Genomic DNA, 22,127 nt, shown 5'->3' with positions numbered 1-22,127 from the left:
AATATAATACAAAGTAGTGTGTTGTTCTAACTTCTATCTGTCAGTAGACACGTTATGGAAGGTAAAAACTACAATATAATACAAAGTAGTGTATTGTTCTAACTTATATCCGTCAGTAAACACGTTATGGAAGGTAAAAACTACAACATTTATAATAAATAGTAGTGTATAGTTCTAACTTATTTATGTCAGTGGACACGTTATGGAAGGTAAAAACTTCAATATAATACAAAGTAATGTATAGTTCTAACTTATATGTGTCAGTAGACACGGAGGGTAAAAACTACAACATTTATAATAAAAAGTATTGTATAGTTTAAACTTATATCTGTCAGTAGACACGTTATGGAAGGTAAAAACTACAATATAATACAAAGTAGTGTGTTGTTCTAACATATATCTGTCAGTAGCCACGTTATGGAAGGTAAAAACTACAATATAATACAAAGTAGTGTATTGTTCTAACTTATATCTGTCAGTAAACACGTTATGGAAGGTAAAAACTACAATATAATACAAAGTAGTGTATTGTTCTAACTTATATCTGTCAGTAGACACGTTATGGAAGGTAAAAACTACAATCTAATACAAAGTAGTGTATAGTTCTAACTTATATCTGTCAGTAAACACGTTATGGAAGGTAAAAACTACAATATAATACAAAGTAGTGTATTGTTGTAACTTATATCTGTCAGTAGACACGTTATGGAAGGTCAAAACTACAATATAATACAAAGTAGTGTATAGTTCTAACTTATATCTGTCAGTAGACACGTTATGGAAGGTAAAAACTACAATATAATACAAAGTAGTGTGTTGTTCTAACTTATATTTGTCAGTAGACACGTTATGGAAGGTAAAAACTACAATATAATACAAAGTAGTGTGTTGTTCTAACTTATATCTGGGAAGCCCAGACTTCCCTCTCCTCAGCCACTTCCACATATACTCGTACTCGTCCATCGCTGTTTGCAGCTTTAATTTATGTTATTTTTACTTTAAAGGCTTAAATCTCTAGAACAACTTCAGGTCAATTTGTAAATTATTATCTTTGGAGCAATGAGAATATTAAAGTAAAAAATTGCCTCCATGGCAGCTTTGTGTTATTAGTGTCAATATTACAACATTATCTGGTTTCATTACACCTGTTTGCTGTTTTATTCCTCTTGTTAATGTTTTTTTTTGTGTGCAGCGGGACTTTAAAGGGGAACATTATCACAATTTCAGAAGGCTTAAAACAACAACAAAAAATCAGTTCCCATTGGCTTATTTAATTTTTCAAAGTTTTTTGAAAAAATTTTACCCATCAAACAATATCCCGAAAAACTGCTTCAAAGTGCCTGATTTTCAGCATCCACCCGTCCATTTTCCTGTGACGCCAAACATGGCGGATAAAACAGAAAGATATAGCGACATTAGCTCGGATTCAGATTCGGATTTCAGCAGCTTAAGCGGTTCAACAGATTACGCATGTATTGAAACGGATGGTTGGAGTGTGGAGGCGGATAGCGAAAATGAAATTGAAGAAGAAACTGAAGCTATTGAGCCATATCACGACAGACAAAGGCAACAAGGACGAATTCGGCGATCGCCTTCTAACCAACGATTGCATCTTTTGACAAGCGGTGCAACTTGAATCCGTCGATTGGTAAGTGTTTGTTTGGCATTAAATGTGGGTGGAGGGAAAGGCTGGATGCAAATATAGCTACAAATGAGGCATAACGATGCAATATGTACATACAGCTAGCCTAAATAGCATGTTAGCATCGATTAGCTTGTAGTCATGCCGTGCGCAAATATGTCTGATTAGCACATAAGTCAATAACATCAACAAAACTCACCTTTGTGATTTTGTTGACTTTATCGTTGGAAATGCAACTGCTTTGAGTGCCGCAGGATATCCACACATCTCTGTCGTAACATCGATATCGCCGGTAGCGATGCTACGACAGAACAGACCAAACGAGGGACTTTCGCATCTTTTGACGACTGGTGCAACTTGAATCCGTTGATTGGTAAGTGTTTGTTTGGCATTACATGTGGGTGGAGGGAAAGGCTGGATGCAAATATAGCTACAAATGAGGCATAACGATGCAATATGTACATACAGCTAGCCTAAATAGCATGTTAGGATCGATTAGCTTGCAGTCATGCCGTGCGCAAATATGTCTGATTAGCACATAAGTCAATAACATCAACAAAACTCACCTTTGTGATTTTGTTGACTTTATCGTTGGACATGCAACTGCTTTGAGTGCCGCAGGATATCCACACATCTCTGTCATAGCATCGCTATCGTCGGTAGAGATGCTACGACGGAACAGAACAAACGACGGACTTTCGCATCTTTTGACGACTGGTGCAACTTGAATCCGTCGATTGGTATGTGTTTGTTTGGCATTAAATGTGGGTGAAGGGTAAGGCTGGATGCAAATATAGCTACAAATGAGGCATAACGATGCAATATGTACATACAGCTAGCCTAAATAGCATGTTAGCATCGATTAGCTTGCAGTCATGCCATGCGCAAATATGTCTGATTAGCACATAAGTCAATAACATCAACAAAACTCACCTTGGTGATTTCGTTGACTATCATTGGAAATGCAACTGCTTTGAGTGTCGCAGGATATCCACACATCTCTGTCGTAACATCGCTATCGCCGGTAGCGATGCTACGACAGAACAGAACAAACGAGGGACTTTCGCATCTTTTGACGACTGGTGCAACTTGAATCCGTCGATTGGTAAGTGTTTGTTTGGCATTAAATGTGGGTGGAGGGAAAGGCTGGATGTAAATATAGCTACAAATGAGGCATAACGATGCAATATGTATATACAGCTAGCCTAAATAGCATGTAAGCATCGATTAGCTTGCAGTCATGCCGTGCGCAAATATGTCTGATTAGCACATAAGTCAATAACATCAACAAAACTCACCATTGTGATTTTCGTTCACTTTATCGTTGGAAATGCATCTGCTCTGAGTCTCGCAGGATATCCACACATCTCTGTCGTAGCATTGCTATCGTCGGTAGAGATACTACGACGGAACAGAACAAACGAGGGACTTTGGCATCTTTTGACGACTGGTGCAACTTGAATCCGTCGATTGGTATGTGTTTGTTTGGCATTAAATGTGGGTGGAGGGAAAGTCTGGATGCAAATATAGCTACAAATGAGGCATAACGATGCAATATGTACATACAGCTAGCCTAAATAGCATGTTAGCATCGATTAGCTTGCAGTCATGCCGTGCGCAAATATGTCTGATTAGCACATAAGTCAATAACATCAACAAAACTCACCTTTGTGATTTCGTTGACTTTATCGTTGGAAATGCAACTGCTTTGAGTGCCGCAGGATACCCACACATCTCTGTCGTAACATCGCTATCGCCGGTAGCGATACTACGACAGAACAGAACAAACGAGGGACTTTCGCATCTTTTGACAACGGGTGCAACTTGAATCCGTCGATTGGTAAGTGTTTGTTTGGCATTAAATGTGGGTGGAGGGAAAGGCTGGATGCAAATATAGCTACAAATGAGGCATAACGATGCAATATGTATATACAGCTAGCCTAAATAGCATGTTAGCATCGATTAGCTTGCAGTCATGCCGTGCGCAAATATGTCTGATTAGCACATAAGTCAATAACATCAACAAAACTCACCTTTGTGATTTCGTTGACTTTATCGTTGGAAATGCAACTGCTTTGAGTGCCGCAGGATACCCACACATCTCTGTCGTAACATCGCTATCGCCGGTAGCGATGCTACGACAGAACAGAACAAACGAGGGACTTTCGCATCTTTTGACAACTGGTGCAACTTGAATCCGTCGATTGGTAAGTGTTTGTTTGGCATTAAATGTGGGTGGAGGGAAAGGCTGGATGCAAATATAGCTACAAATGAGGCATAACGATGCAATATGTATATAAAGCTAGCCTAAATAGCATGTTAGCATCGATTAGCTTGCAGTCATGCCGTGCGCAAATATGTCTGATTAGCACATAAGTCAATAACATCAACAAAACTCACCATTGTGATTTCGTTGACTTTATCGTTGGAAATGCATCTGCTCTGAGTCTCGCAGGATATCCACACATTTCTGTCGTAGCATCGCTATCGTCGGTAGAGATGCTACGACGGAACAGAACAAACGAGGGACTTTCGCATCTTTTGACGACTGGTGCAACTTGAATCCGTCGATTGGTATGTGTTTGTTTGGCATTAAATGTGGGTGGAGGGAAAGGCTGGATGCAAATATAGCTACAAATGAGGCATAACGATGCAATATGTACATAGAGCTAGCCTAAATAGCATATTAGCATCGATTAGCTTGTAGTCATGCAGTGCGCAAATATGTTTGATTAGCACATAAGTCAATAACATCAACAAAACTCCCCTTTGTGATTTCGTTGACTTTATCGTTGGAAATGCAACTGGTTTGAGTGCCGCAGGATATCCACACATCTCTGTCGTAGCATCGCTATCGTCGGTAGAGATGCTACGACGGAACAGAACAAACGAGGGACTTTCGCATCTTTTGACGACTGGTGCAACTTGAATCCGTCGATTGGTATGTGTTTGTTTGGCATTAAATGTGGGTGGAGAGAAAGGCTGGATGCAAATATAGCTACAAATGAGGCATAACGATGCAATATGTACATACAGCTAGCCTAAATAGCATGTTAGCATCGATTAACTTGCAGTCATGCCATGCGCAAATATCTCTGATTAGCACATAAGTCAATAACATCAACAAAACTCACCATTGTGATTTCGTTGACTTTATCGTTGGAAATGCATCTGCTCTGAGTCTCGCAGGATATCCACACATCTCTGTCGTAACATCGCTATCGCCGGTAGCGATGCTACGACGGAACAGAACAAACGAGGGACTTTCGCATCTTTTGACAATTGGTGCAACTTGAATCCGTCGATTGGTAAGTGTTTGTTTGGCATTAAATGTGGGTGGAGGGAAAGGCTGGATGCAAATATAGCTACAAATGAGGTATAACGATGCAATATGTACATACAGCTAGCCTAAATAGCATGTTAGCATCGATTAGCTTGTAGTCATGCTGTACGCAAATATGTATGATTAGCACATAAGTCAATAACATCAACAAAACTCACCTTGGTGATTTCGTTGACTTTATCATTGGAAATGCAACTGCTTTGAGTGTCGCAGGATATCCACACATCTCTGTCGTAACATCGCTATCGCCGGTAGCGATGCTACGACAGAACAGAACAAACGAGGGACTTTCGCATCTTTTGACGACTGGTGCAACTAGAATCCGTCGATTGGTAAGTGTTTGTTTGGCATTAAATGTGGGTGGAGGGAAAGGCTGGATGCAAATATAGCTACAAATGAGGCATAACGATGCAATATGTATATACAGCTAGCCTAAATAGCATGTTAGCATCGATTAGCTTGCAGTCATGCCGTGCGCAAATATGTCTGATTAGCACATAAGTCAATAACATCAACAAAACTCACCATTGTGATTTTCGTTCACTTTATCGTTGGAAATGCATCTGCTCTGAGTCTCGCAGGATATCCACACATCTCTGTAGTAGCATCGCTATCGTCGGTAGAGATACCACGACGGAACAGAACAAACGAGGGACTTTCGCATCTTTTGACGACTGGTGCAACTTGAATCCGTCGATTGGTATGTGTTTGTTTGGCATTAAATGTGGGTGGAGGGAAAGTCTGGATGCAAATATAGCTACAAATGAGGCATAACGATGCAATATGTACATACAGCTAGCCTAAATAGCATGTTGGCATCGATTAGCTTGCAGTCATGCTGTGCGCAAATATGTCTGATTAGCACATAAGTCAATAACATCAACAAAACTCACCTTTGTGATTTCGTTGACTTTATCGTTGGAAATGCAACTGCTTTGAGTGCCGCAGGATACCCACACATCTCTGTCGTAACATCGCTATCGCCGGTAGCGATGCTACGACAGAACAGAACAAACGAGGGACTTTCGCATCTTTTGAAAACTGGTGCAACTTGAATCCGTCGATTGGTAAGTGTTTGTTTGGCATTAAATGTGGGTGGAGGGAAAGGCTGGATGCAAATATAGCTACAAATGAGGTATAACGATGCAATATGTACATACAGCTAGCCTAAATAGCATGTTAGCATCGATTAGCTTGTAGTCATGCTGTACGCAAATATGTATGATTAGCACATAAGTCAATAACATCAACAAAACTCACCTTGGTGATTTCGTTGACTTTATCATTGGAAATGCAACTGCTTTGAGTGTCGCAGGATATCCACACATCTCTGTCGTAACATCGCTATCGCCGATAGCGATGTTACGACGGAACAGAACAAACGAGGGACTTTCGCATCTTTTGACAACTGGTGCAACTTGAATCCGTCGATTGGTTAGTGTTTGTTTGGCATTAAATGTGGGTGGATGGAAAGGCTGGATGCAAATATAGCTACAAATGTACATACAGCTAGTCTAAATAGCATGTTAGCTTCGATTAGCATGCCGAGACCATTGATATGTCTGATTAGCACACTCCACGTAAGTCAAGTTGAATCCGTCCCTGATCGTGTTGTTACACCCTCCGACAACACACCCACGAGGCAAGATGTCTCCAAGGTACGGAAAACAGTCAAAAAAACGGAAAATAACAGAGTTGATTTGACTTGTGTGTGTAATGTGTTTGAGAAAATGGGGGATTGCTTCCCGTTGTAACGTCATCGCTCCGACAGTGAACAATTGAAAGGTGTTTAAATCACCAAACTTTTAGAGTTTGGAAATCGGTTGAAAAAACATATGGTCTTTTGATAACGTTCCCCTTTAAATAATGAATTGTGGCCCTCGGATCGCATTTTGGACCCCCGTGCGGTATATGAATTATTCTAAATATGTACTGGGTATATTGTATTCCAACATTTTTATTAACGTTTCGGTGCTGCAGAATAGGAATAAAATACACAAAGGTTGTTATTTTGGGATTAATTTTTTGAGTTTTGAGTAACATTTACCCATCAAATTTACCCACAGCAATATGTCATGTTTTTTATTCCATATATGCACTGGGGGAACTACTAACTCTTGAATAATTAAATCTTTATTCTGCATCGGCTTTACTGACTGCAGAAGCAGGGACTCATAACAACTAATGAAAAAAATACATTTACATGCAATTTCGCAGTGCTACACTAAATACATTCTAAATGAACTAAAATAATAATAATAACATATTATTTTTAAATAAACTTTATGAAATTTATGTGCAAACAAAATCACACTTTCACTATCCATCCATCCATCCATCCATCCATTTTCTACCGCTTGTCCTTGTTTGGGAAGCTGGAGCCTATCTCAGCTCCAACCTGGCGGAAGGCAGAGTACACCCTGGACAAGTCGCCACCTCATCACAGGGCCAACACAGATAGACAGACAACATTCACACTCACATTCAAACACTAGGGACCATTTAGTGTTGCCAATCAACCTATCCCCAGGTGCATGTCTTTGGAGGTGGGAGGGGCCTATCCCCAGGTGTATGTCTTTGGAGGTGGGAGGTGCATATCCCAGGTGCATGTCTTTGGAGGTGGGAGGGGCCTATCCCCAGGTGCATGTCTTTGGAAGTGGGAGGAGCATATCCCCAGGTGAATGTCTTTGGAAGTGGGAGGAGCATATCCCCAGGTGCATGTCTTTGGAAGTGGGAGGGGCCTATCCCCAGGTGCATGTCTTTGGAAGTGGGAGGGGCCTATCCCTAGGTGCATGTCATTGGAGGTGGGAGGGACCTATCCCCAGGTGCATGTCTTTGGAAGTGGGAGGGGCCTATCCCCAGGTGCATGTCTTTGGAGGTGGGAGGGGCCTATCCCCAGGTGTATGTCTTTGGAGGTGGGAGGAGCATATCCCCAGGTGCATGTCTTTGGAAGTGGGAGGGGCCTATCCCCAGGTGCATGTCTTTGGAGGTGGGAGGGGCCTATCCCCAGTTGCATGTCTTTGGAGGTGGGAGGGGCCTATCCCCAGGTGCATGTCTTTGGAAGTGGGAGGAGCATATCCCCAGGTGAATGTCTTTGGAAGTGGGAGGAGCATATCCCCAGGTGCATGTCTTTGGAAGTGGGAGGGGCCTATCCCCAGGTGCATGTCTTTAGATGTGGGAGGAGCCTATCCGCAGGTGAATGTCTTTGGAAGTGGGAGGGGCCTACCCCCAGGTGCATGTCTTTGGAGGTGGGAGGGGCCTATCCCCAGGTGCATGTCTTTAGAGGTGGGAGGAGCATATCCCCAGGTGCATGTCTTTGGAGGTGGGAGGGGCTTATCCCCAGGTGCATGTCTTTGGATGTGGGAGGGGCCTATCCCCAGGTGCATGTCTTTGGAGGTGAGAGGGGCCTATCCCCAGGTTGCATGTATTTGGAAGTGGGAGGGGCCTATTCCCAGGTGCATGTCTTTGGAAGTGGGAGGGGCCTACCCCCAGGTGCATGTCACAGCTTTAGTCACCATTTGTGTGTTTAAAAAAAATGTCTTCATGATTTTAATGCCAGATTTCTTCTGTTTGTTTGATATTGTCATAACTGCCACAAGTAGTGGATAAATCGGGGGTGCCCACACTTTTTCTGCAGGCCAGCAACTTTTTAAGGGGAACTAGCTCATTCATGTATATAATTTATATTTATTTATTTAATTCGTTGTGGCTTGTGCAGCCCTTTGAGACATTCGTGATTCAGGGCGACACAAGTAAACTTTGATTGATTGATTGATGATATAAAAGAGACGTTTTTGTTAACAAGTTAAAGGTGTTTGATGATAAGGAAGAGAAGAATATAAGTTGGTAAGATTGTGATGACTTGCATTGATTGGAATCAGACAGTAGTGATTAGAACGTCCACATTTTCAAACAGAGGAGAACAAAGTCCTCCTTTCTGTCCAATACCACATGAAAGTAGTTGGTTTTTAGCATCTTATTTGTCCAGCTTCCATACTCCTTTTTATACTCTTTACCAGAAATACATTGGCGGCAAATTTCTTAACTTGTTAGCTTAGATCATTATTCATGCGTTTGTTACGCCTCGTCTCGATTACTGTCACGTAATATTTTGGGGTCTCCCTATGTCTAGCATTAAAAGATTACAGCTGCTAGACTTTGGACAAGAACCTGCACTATTATGCTAGATCCACTATGGACTGGACTCTCACACTATTATGTTAAATCCACTATGGACTGGACTCTCACACTATCATGCTAGATCCACTATGGACTGGACTCTCGAACTATCATGCTAGATCCACTATGGACTGGACTCTCACACTATTATGTTAAATCCACTATGGACTGGACTCTCACACTATCATGCTAGATCCACTATGGACTGGACTCTCGAACTATCATGCTAGATCCACTATGGACTGGACTCTCACACTATTATATTGGATCCACTATGGACTGGACTCTCACACTATTATGTTAGATCCACTAGGGACTGGACTCTCACAATATTATGTTTGATCCACTATGGACTGGACTCTTACAATATTATGCAAGATCCACTATGGACTAAAATCTCACACTATTATGTTAGATCCACTATGGACTGGACTCTCGCCAAATTATGCCAGGTCCACTATGGACTGGAATCTCACACTATTAGGTTAGATCCACTATGGACTGGACTCTCACCAAATTATGCCAGATCCAATATGGACTGGACTCTCTCACTATTATGTTAGATCCACTATGGACTGGACTCTCACACTATTATGTTAGATCCACTATGGACTGGACTCTCACCAAATTATGCCAGGTCCACTATGGACTGGAATCTCAAACTATTATGTTTGATCCACTATAGACCGGACTCTCACCAAATTAAGCCGGATCCACTATGGAATGGAATCTCACACTATTATGTTAGATCCACTATGGACTGGACTCTCGCGATTATGTTAGATCCACTATGGACTGGAATCTCACAATATTATGTTGGATTCACTATGGTCTGGAATCTCACAATATTATGCTGGATCCACTATGGACTGGACTCACACTATTATGTTAGATCCACTATGGACTGGAATCTCACAATATTATGTTGGATTCACTATGGACTGGACTCTCACAATATTATGCTGGATCTACTATGGACTGGACTCACACTATTATGTTAGATCCACTATGGACTGGACTCTCACGCTATTATGATAGATCCACTATGGACTGGAATCTCACACTATTATGTTAGATCCACTATGGACTGGACTCACACTATTATGTTAGATCCACTATGGACTGGACTCTCACTATTATGTTAGATCCACTATGGACTGGACTCTCACACTATTATGTTAGATCCACTATGGACTGGACTCTCAGAATATTATGTTAGATCCACTATGGACTGGACTCTCACACTATTATGTTAGATCCACTATGGACTGGACTCTCACGCTATTATGATAGATCCACTATGGACTGGAATCCCACACTATTATGTTAGATCCACTATGGACTGGACTCACACTATTATGTTAGATCCACTATGGACTGGACTCTCACTATTATGTTAGATCCACTATGGACTGGACTCTCACACTATTATGTTAGATCCACTATGGACTGGACTCTCGGAATATTATGTTAGATCCACTATGGACTGGACTCTCACACTATTATGTTAGATCCACTATGGACTGGACTCTCACAATATTATGTCAGATCCACTATGGACAGGACTCACTATTATGTTAGATCCACTATGGACTGGACTCTCACTATTATGTTAGATCCATTATAGACTGGACTCACACTATTATGTTAGATCCACTATGGACTGGACTCTCACACTATTATGTTAGATCCACTATGGACTGGACTCTCACGCTATTATGATAGATCCACTATGGACTGGAATCTCACACTATTATTTTAGATCCACTATGGACTGGAATCTCACAATATTAGGTTGGATTCACTATGGACTGGACTCTCACGCTATTATGATAGATCCACTATGGACTGGACTCACACTATTATGTTAGATCCACTATGGACTGGAATCTCACAATATTATGTTGGATTCACTATGGACTGGACTCTCACAATATTATGCTGGATCCACTATGGACTGGACTCACACTATTATGTTAGATCCACTATGGACTGGACTCTCACACTATTATGTTAGATCCACTATGGACTGGACTCTCACGCTATTATGATAGATCCACTATGGACTGGACTCACACTATTATGTTAGATCCACTATGGACTGGACTCTCACGCTATTATGATAGATCCACTATGGACTGGACTCACACTATTATGTTAGATCCACTATGGACTGGAATCTCACAATATTATGTTGGATCCACTATGGACTGGACTCACACTATTATGTTAGATCCACTATGGACTGGACTCTCACAATATTATGCTGGATCCACTATGGACTGGACTCACACTATTATGTTAGATCCACTATGGACTGGACTCTCACACTATTATGTTAGATCCACTATGGACTGGACTCTCGCGCTATTATGATAGATCTACTATGGACTGGAATCTCACACTATTATGTTGGATTCACTATGGACTGGACTCTCACGCTATTATGATAGATCCACTATGGACTGGACTCACACTATTATGTTAGATCCACTATGGACTGGAATCTCACAATATTATGTTGGATTCACTATGGACTGGACTCTCACAATATTATGCTGGATCCACTATGGACTGGACTCACACTATTATGTTAGATCCACTATGGACTGGACTCTCACACTATTATGTTAGATCCACTATGGACTGGACTCTCACGCTATTATGATAGATCCACTATGGACTGGACTCACACTATTATGTTGGATTCACTATGGACTGGACTCTCACGCTATTATGATAGATCCACTATGGACTGGACTCACACTATTATGTTAGATCCACTATGGACTGGAATCTCACAATATTATGTTGGATCCACTATGGACTGGACTCACACTATTATGTTAGATCCACTATGGACTGGACTCTCACAATATTATGCTGGATCCACTATGGACTGGACTCACACTATTATGTTAGATCCACTATGGACTGGACTCTCACACTATTATGTTAGATCCACTATGGACTGGACTCTCGCGCTATTATGATAGATCTACTATGGACTGGAATCTCACACTATTATGTTAGATCCACTATGGACTGGACTCTCACACTCTTATGTTAGATCCACTATGGACTGGACTCTCACAATATTATGTCAGATCCACTATGGACAGGACTCACTATTATGTTAGATCCACTATGGACTGGACTCTCACTATTATGTTAGATCCATTATAGACTGGACTCACACTATTATGTTAGATCCACTATGGACTGGACTCTCACACTATTATGTTAGATCCACTATGGACTGGACTCTCAGAATATTATGTTAGATCCACTATGGACTGGACTCTCACACTATTATGTTAGATCCACTATGGACTGGACTCTCACGCTATTATGATAGATCCACTATGGACTGGAATCTCACACTATTATGTTAGATCCACTATGGACTGGACTCTCACGCGATTATTTTAGATCCACTATGGACTGGAATCTCACAATATTATGTTGGATTCACTATGGTCTGGACTCTCACAATATTATGCTGGATCCACTATGGACTGGACTCACACTATTATGTTAGATCCACTATGGACTGGACTCTCACGCTATTATGATAGATCCACTATGGACTGGAATCTCACACTATTATGTTGGATCCACTATGGACTGGACTCACACTATTATGTTAGATCCACTATGGACTGGACTCTCACTATTATGTTAGATCCACTATGGACTGGACTCTCACAGTATTATGTTAGATCCACTATGGACTGGACTCTCAGAATATTATGTTAGATCCACTATGGACTGGACTCTCAGAATATTATGTTAGATCCACTATGGACTGGACTCTCACACTATTATGTTAGATCCACTATGAACTGGACTCTCACAATATTATGTCAGATCCACTATGGACAGGACTCTCACTATTATGTTAGATCCATTATAGACTGGACTCACACTATTATGTTAGATCCACTATGGACTGGACTCACACTATTATGTTAGATCCACTATGGACTGGACTCTCACTATTATGTTAGATCCATTATAGACTGGACTCACACTATTATGTTAGATCCACTATGGACTGGACTCTCACACTATTATGTTAGATCCACTATGGACTGGACTCTCACCAAATTATGCCAGGTCCACTATGGACTGGACTCTCACACTATTATGTTAGATCCACTATGGACTGGAATCTCACAATATTATGTTAGATCCACTATGGACTGGACTCTCACTATTATTTTAGATCAACTATGGACTGGACTCTCACACTATTATGTCAGATCCACTATGGACTGGACTCTCACACTATTATGTTAGATCCACTATGGACTGGACTCTCACTATTATGTTAGATCCACTATGGACTACACTCTCTCACTATTTTGTTAGATCCACTATGGACTGGACTCTCACACTATTATGTTAGATCCACTATGGACTGGACTCTCACAATATTATGTCAGATCCACTATGGACAGGACTCACTATTATGTTAGATCCACTATGGACTGGACTCTCACTATTATGTTAGATCCACTATGGACTGGACTCTCAGTATTATGTTAGATCCACTATGGACTGGACTCTCACACTATTATTTTAGATCCACTATGGACTGGACTCTCACCAAATTATGCCAGGTCCACTATGGACTGGACTCTCACACTATTATGTTAGATCCACATTGGACTGGAATCTCACAATATTATGTTAGATCCACTATGGACTGGACTCTCACACTATTATGTTAGATCCACTATGGACTGGACTCTCACTATTATGTTAGATCCACTATGGACTGGACTCTCAGAATATTATGTTAGATCCACTATGGACTGGACTCTCACACTATTATGTTAGATCCACTATGGACTGGACTCTCACGCTATTATGATAGATCCACTATGGACTGGAATCTCACACTATTATGTTAGATCCACTATGGACTGGACTCTCACGCGATTATTTTAGATCCACTATGGACTGGAATCTCACAATATTATGTTGGATTCACTATGGTCTGGACTCTCACAATATTATGCTGGATCCACTATGGACTGGACTCACACTATTATGTTAGATCCACTATGGACTGGACTCTCACGCTATTATGATAGATCCACTATGGACTGGAATCTCACACTATTATGTTGGATCCACTATGGACTGGACTCACACTATTATGTTAGATCCACTATGGACTGGACTCTCACTATTATGTTAGATCCACTATGGACTGGACTCTCACAGTATTATGTTAGATCCACTATGGACTGGACTCTCAGAATATTATGTTAGATCCACTATGGACTGGACTCTCACACTATTATGTTAGATCCACTATGAACTGGACTCTCACAATATTATGTCAGATCCACTATGGACAGGACTCTCACTATTATGTTAGATCCATTATAGACTGGACTCACACTATTATGTTAGATCCACTATGGACTGGACTCACACTATTATGTTAGATCCACTATGGACTGGACTCTCACTATTATGTTAGATCCATTATAGACTGGACTCACACTATTATGTTAGATCCACTATGGACTGGACTCTCACACTATTATGTTAGATCCACTATGGACTGGACTCTCACCAAATTATGCCAGGTCCACTATGGACTGGACTCTCACACTATTATGTTAGATCCACTATGGACTGGAATCTCACAATATTATGTTAGATCCACTATGGACTGGACTCTCACTATTATTTTAGATCAACTATGGACTGGACTCTCACACTATTATGTCAGATCCACTATGGACTGGACTCTCACACTATTATGTTAGATCCACTATGGACTGGACTCTCACTATTATGTTAGATCCACTATGGACTACACTCTCTCACTATTTTGTTAGATCCACTATGGACTGGACTCTCACACTATTATGTTAGATCCACTATGGACTGGACTCTCACAATATTATGTCAGATCCACTATGGACAGGACTCACTATTATGTTAGATCCACTATGGACTGGACTCTCACTATTATGTTAGATCCACTATGGACTGGACTCTCAGTATTATGTTAGATCCACTATGGACTGGACTCTCACACTATTATTTTAGATCCACTATGGACTGGACTCTCACCAAATTATGCCAGGTCCACTATGGACTGGACTCTCACACTATTATGTTAGATCCACATTGGACTGGAATCTCACAATATTATGTTAGATCCACTATGGACTGGACTCTCACACTATTATGTTAGATCCACTATGGACTGGACTCTCACTATTATTTTAGATCAACTATGGACTGGACTCTCACTATTATGTTAGATCCACTATGCACTGGACTTTCACACTATTATGTTAGATCCACTATGGACTGGACTCTCACTATTATGTTAGATCCACTATGGACTAGACTCTCTCACTATTATGTTAGATCCACTATGGACTGGACTCTCACACTATTATGTTAGATCCACTATGGACTGGACTCTCACACTATTATGTTAGATCCACTATGGACTGGACTCACACTATTATGTTAGATCCACTATGGACTGGACTCTCACTATTATGTTAGATCCACTATGGACTGGACTCTCACACTATTATGTTAGATCCACTATGGACTGGACTCTCGGAATATTATGTTAGATCCACTATGGACTGGACTCTCACACTATTATGTTAGATCCACTATGGACTGGACTCTCACAATATTATGTCAGATCCACTATGGACAGGACTCACTATTATGTTAGATCCACTATGGACTGGACTCTCACTATTATGTTAGATCCATTATAGACTGGACTCACACTATTATGTTAGATCCACTATGGACTGGACTCTCACACTATTATGTTAGATCCACTATGGACTGGACTCTCACGCTATTATGATAGATCCACTATGGACTGGAATCTCACACTATTATTTTAGATCCACTATGGACTGGAATCTCACAATATTATGTTGGATTCACTATGGACTGGACTCTCACGCTATTATGATAGATCCACTATGGACTGGACTCACACTATTATGTTAGATCCACTATGGACTGGAATCTCACAATATTATGTTGGATTCACTATGGACTGGACTCTCACAATATTATGCTGGATCCACTATGGACTGGACTCACACTATTATGTTAGATCCACTATGGACTGGACTCTCACACTATTATGTTAGATCCACTATGGACTGGACTCTCGCGCTATTATGATAGATCTACTATGGACTGGAATCTCACACTATTATGTTAGATCCACTATGGACTGGACTCTCACACTCTTATGTTAGATCCACTATGGACTGGACTCTCACAATATTATGTCAGATCCACTATGGACAGGACTCACTATTATGTTAGATCCACTATGGACTGGACTCTCACTATTATGTTAGATCCATTATAGACTGGACTCACACTATTATGTTAGATCCACTATGGACTGGACTCTCACACTATTATGTTAGATCCACTATGGACTGGACTCTCAGAATATTATGTTAGATCCACTATGGACTGGACTCTCACACTATTATGTTAGATCCACTATGGACTGGACTCTCACGCTATTATGATAGATCCACTATGGACTGGAATCTCACACTATTATGTTAGATCCACTATGGACTGGACTCTCACGCGATTATTTTAGATCCACTATGGACTGGAATCTCACAATATTATGTTGGATTCACTATGGTCTGGACTCTCACAATATTATGCTGGATCCACTATGGACTGGACTCACACTATTATGTTAGATCCACTATGGACTGGACTCTCACGCTATTATGATAGATCCACTATGGACTGGAATCTCACACTATTATGTTGGATCCACTATGGACTGGACTCACACTATTATGTTAGATCCACTATGGACTGGACTCTCACTATTATGTTAGATCCACTATGGACTGGACTCTCACAGTATTATGTTAGATCCACTATGGACTGGACTCTCAGAATATTATGTTAGATCCACTATGGACTGGACTCTCACACTATTATGTTAGATCCACTATGAACTGGACTCTCACAATATTATGTCAGATCCACTATGGACAGGACTCTCACTATTATGTTAGATCCATTATAGACTGGACTCACACTATTATGTTAGATCCACTATGGACTGGACTCACACTATTATGTTAGATCCACTATGGACTGGACTCACACTATTATGTTAGATCCACTATGGACTGGACTCTCACACTATTATGTTAGATCCACTATGGACTGGACTCTCACCAAATTATGCCAGGTCCACTATGGACTGGACTCTCACACTATTATGTTAGATCCACTATGGACTGGAATCTCACAATATTATGTTAGATCCACTATGGACTGGACTCTCACTATTATTTTAGATCAACTATGGACTGGACTCTCACACTATTATGTCAGATCCACTATGGACTGGACTCTCACACTATTATGTTAGATCCACTATGGACTGGACTCTCACTATTATGTTAGATCCACTATGGACTACACTCTCTCACTATTTTGTTAGATCCACTATGGACTGGACTCTCACACTATTATGTTAGATCCACTATGGACTGAACTCTCACACTATTATGTTAGATCCACTATGGACTGGACTCTCACAATATTATGTCAGATCCACTATGGACAGGACTCACTATTATGTTAGATCCACTATGGACTGGACTCTCACTATTATGTTAGATCCACTATGGACTGGACTCTCAGTATTATGTTAGATCCACTATGGACTGGACTCTCACACTATTATTTTAGATCCACTATGGACTGGACTCTCACCAAATTATGCCAGGTCCACTATGGACTGGACTCTCACACTATTATGTTAGATCCACATTGGACTGGAATCTCACAATATTATGTTAGATCCACTATGGACTGGACTCTCACACTATTATGTTAGATCCACTATGGACTGGACTCTCACTATTATTTTAGATCAACTATGGACTGGACTCTCACTATTATGTTAGATCCACTATGCACTGGACTTTCACACTATTATGTTAGATCCACTATGGACTGGACTCTCACTATTATGTTAGATCCACTATGGACTAGACTCTCTCACTATTATGTTAGATCCACTATGGACTGGACTCTCACACTATTATGTTAGATCCACTATGGACTGGACTCTCACACTATTATGTTAGATCCACTATGGACTGGACTCACACTATTATGTTAGATCCACTATGGACTGGACTCTCACTATTATGTTAGATCCACTATGGACTGGACTCTCACACTATTATGTTAGATCCACTATGGACTGGACTCTCGGAATATTATGTTAGATCCACTATGGACTGGACTCTCACACTATTATGTTAGATCCACTATGGACTGGACTCTCACAATATTATGTCGGATCCACTATGGACAGGACTCACTATTATGTTAGATCCACTATGGACTGGACTCTCACTATTATGTTAGATCCATTATAGACTGGACTCACACTATTATGTTAGATCCACTATGGACTGGACTCTCACACTATTATGTTAGATCCACTATGGACTGGACTCTCACGCTATTATGATAGATCCACTATGGACTGGAATCTCACACTATTATTTTAGATCCACTATGGACTGGAATCTCACAATATTATGTTGGATTCACTATGGACTGGACTCTCACGCTATTATGATAGATCCACTATGGACTGGACTCACACTATTATGTTAGATCCACTATGGACTGGAATCTCACAATATTATGTTGGATTCACTATGGACTGGACTCTCACAATATTATGCTGGATCCACTATGGACTGGACTCACACTATTATGTTAGATCCACTATGGACTGGACTCTCACACTATTATGTTAGATCCACTATGGACTGGACTCTCGCGCTATTATGATAGATCTACTATGGACTGGAATCTCACACTATTATGTTAGATCCACTATGGACTGGACTCTCACAATATTATGTCAGATCCACTATGGACAGGACTCACTATTATGTTAGATCCACTATGGACTGGACTCTCACTATTATGTTAGATCCATTATAGACTGGACTCACACTATTATGTTAGATCCACTATGGACTGGACTCTCACACTATTATGTTAGATCCACTATGGACTGGAATCTCACAATATTATGTTGGATTCACTATGGACTGGACTCTCACAATATTATGCTGGATCCACTATGGACTGGACTCACACTATTATGTTAGATCCACTATGGACTGGACTCTCACACTATTATGTTAGATCCACTATGGACTGGACTCTCGCGCTATTATGATAGATCTACTATGGACTGGAATCTCACACTATTATGTTAGATCCACTATGGACTGGACTCTCACACTCTTATGTTAGATCCACTATGGACTGGACTCTCACAATATTATGTCAGATCCACTATGGACAGGACTCACTATTATGTTAGATCCACTATGGACTGGACTCTCACTATTATGTTAGATCCATTATAGACTGGACTCACACTATTATGTTAGATCCACTATGGACTGGACTCTCACACTATTATGTTAGATCCACTATGGACTGGACTCTCAGAATATTATGTTAGATCCACTATGGACTGGACTCTCACACTATTATGTTAGATCCACTATGGACTGGACTCTCACGCTATTATGATAGATCCACTATGGACTGGAATCTCACACTATTATGTTAGATCCACTATGGACTGGACTCTCACGCGATTATTTTAGATCCACTATGGACTGGAATCTCACAATATTATGTTGGATTCACTATGGTCTGGACTCTCACAATATTATGCTGGATCCACTATGGACTGGACTCACACTATTATGTTAGATCCACTATGGACTGGACTCTCACGCTATTATGATAGATCCACTATGGACTGGAATCTCACACTATTATGTTGGATCCACTATGGACTGGACTCACACTATTATGTTAGATCCACTATGGACTGGACTCTCACTATTATGTTAGATCCACTATGGACTGGACTCTCACAGTATTATGTTAGATCCACTATGGACTGGACTCTCAGAATATTATGTTAGATCCACTATGGACTGGACTCTCACACTATTATGTTAGATCCACTATGAACTGGACTCTCACAATATTATGTCAGATCCACTATGGACAGGACTGGCACTATTATGTTAGATCCATTATAGACTGGACTCACACTATTATGTTAGATCCACTATGGACTGGACTCACACTATTATGTTAGATCCACTATGGACTGGACTCTCACTATTATGTTAGATCCATTATAGACTGGACTCACACTATTATGTTAGATCCACTATGGACTGGACTCTCACACTATTATGTTAGATCCACTATGGACTGGACTCTCACCAAATTATGCCAGGTCCACTATGGACTGGACTCTCACACTATTATGTTAGATCCACTATGGACTGGAATCTCACAATATTATGTTAGATCCACTATGGACTGGACTCTCACTATTATTTTAGATCAACTATGGACTGGACTCTCACACTATTATGTCAGATCCACTATGGACTGGACTCTCACACTATTATGTTAGATCCACTATGGACTGGACTCTCACTATTATGTTAGATCCACTATGGACTACACTCTCTCACTATTTTGTTAGATCCACTATGGACTGGACTCTCACACTATTATGTTAGATCCACAATGGACTGAACTCTCACACTATTATGTTAGATCCACTATGGACTGGACTCTCACAATATTATGTCAGATCCACTATGGACAGGACTCACTATTATGTTAGATCCACTATGGACTGGACTCTCACTATTATGTTAGATCCACTATGGACTGGACTCTCAGTATTATGTTAGATCCACTATGGACTGGACTCTCACACTATTATTTTAGATCCACTATGGACTGGACTCTCACCAAATTATGCCAGGTCCACTATGGACTGGACTCTCACACTATTATGTTAGATCCACATTGGACTGGAATCTCACAATATTATGTTAGATCCACTATGGACTGGACTCTCACACTATTATGTTAGATCCACTATGGACTGGACTCTCACTATTATTTTAGATCAACTATGGACTGGACTCTCACTATTATGTTAGATCCACTATGCACTGGACTTTCACACTATTATGTTAGATCCACTATGGACTGGACTCTCACTATTATGTTAGATCCACTATGGACTAGACTCTCTCACTATTATGTTAGATCCACTATGGACTGGACTCTCACACTATTATGTTAGATCCGGTACAATGGACCTTTACTTGCCATGTTATTGCCATGCGTTACATTGACATCCTCACACAGACAACTGAACCCACCTTGTAGTTTGTACCAGTGACCGGCTTCTCATTTAAAGCGGTCCAATTCTCGGACCCTGGGTCGCCCTGGCTGATTTCCAAGAAGTAGCCAACGACCGGGCCCCGTCCTTCGTACAGCGGAGCGGCCCATAGGAGCACCAGGGAGTCCTGTCTCACCTCCCGCACCTCCAGGTCAAAGGGACAACCTGAAAAAAAACAAACTAAAATTGAGTGCAACGTGTGTGTGTGTGTGTGTGTGTGTGTGTGTGTGTGTGTGTGTGTCGCATCTATGAATACCAGTTTTCCTTAATAAAGGCCTACTGAAATGAGATGTTCTTATTTAAACGAGGATAGCAGGTCCATTCTATGTTTCATACTTGATCATTTTGCCATATTGCCATATTTTTTCTGAAAGGATTTAGTAGAGAACATCCACGATAAAGTTGGCAACTTTTGGTCGCTAATAAAAAAGCCTTGCCTGTACCGGAAGTAGCAGACGATGTGCGCGTGACGTCACGGGTTGTGGAGCTCCTCACATCTGAACATTGTTTACAATCATGGCCACCAGCAGCTAGAGCAATTCGTACCGAGAAAGCGACAATTTCCCCATTAATGTGAGCGAGGATGAAAGATTTGTGGATGAGGAAAGTGAGAGTGAAGGACTAGGAAA

At 40.8% G+C, this 22,127-nt stretch overlaps 1 protein-coding gene across 1 annotated transcript in view; it reads right to left on the bottom strand.

Annotated features, from left to right (window-relative positions):
- myom3 (myomesin 3) overlaps positions 1-22,127 on the bottom strand; it is a 279,260-nt gene that overhangs the window by 67,851 nt on the left and 189,282 nt on the right. The window contains exon 21 of the mRNA XM_061915173.1: positions 21,479-21,663. Coding sequence (XP_061771157.1) covers positions 21,479-21,663 — 185 coding nt within the window. The remainder of the gene's footprint in view (positions 1-21,478; positions 21,664-22,127) is intronic.

This window comes from Nerophis ophidion, linkage group LG11, assembly GCF_033978795.1.
Source record: "Nerophis ophidion isolate RoL-2023_Sa linkage group LG11, RoL_Noph_v1.0, whole genome shotgun sequence".
Classification (NCBI taxonomy): Eukaryota; Metazoa; Chordata; class Actinopteri; order Syngnathiformes; family Syngnathidae; genus Nerophis; species Nerophis ophidion.
This window is presented reverse-complemented; position numbering and strand designations above follow the sequence as displayed.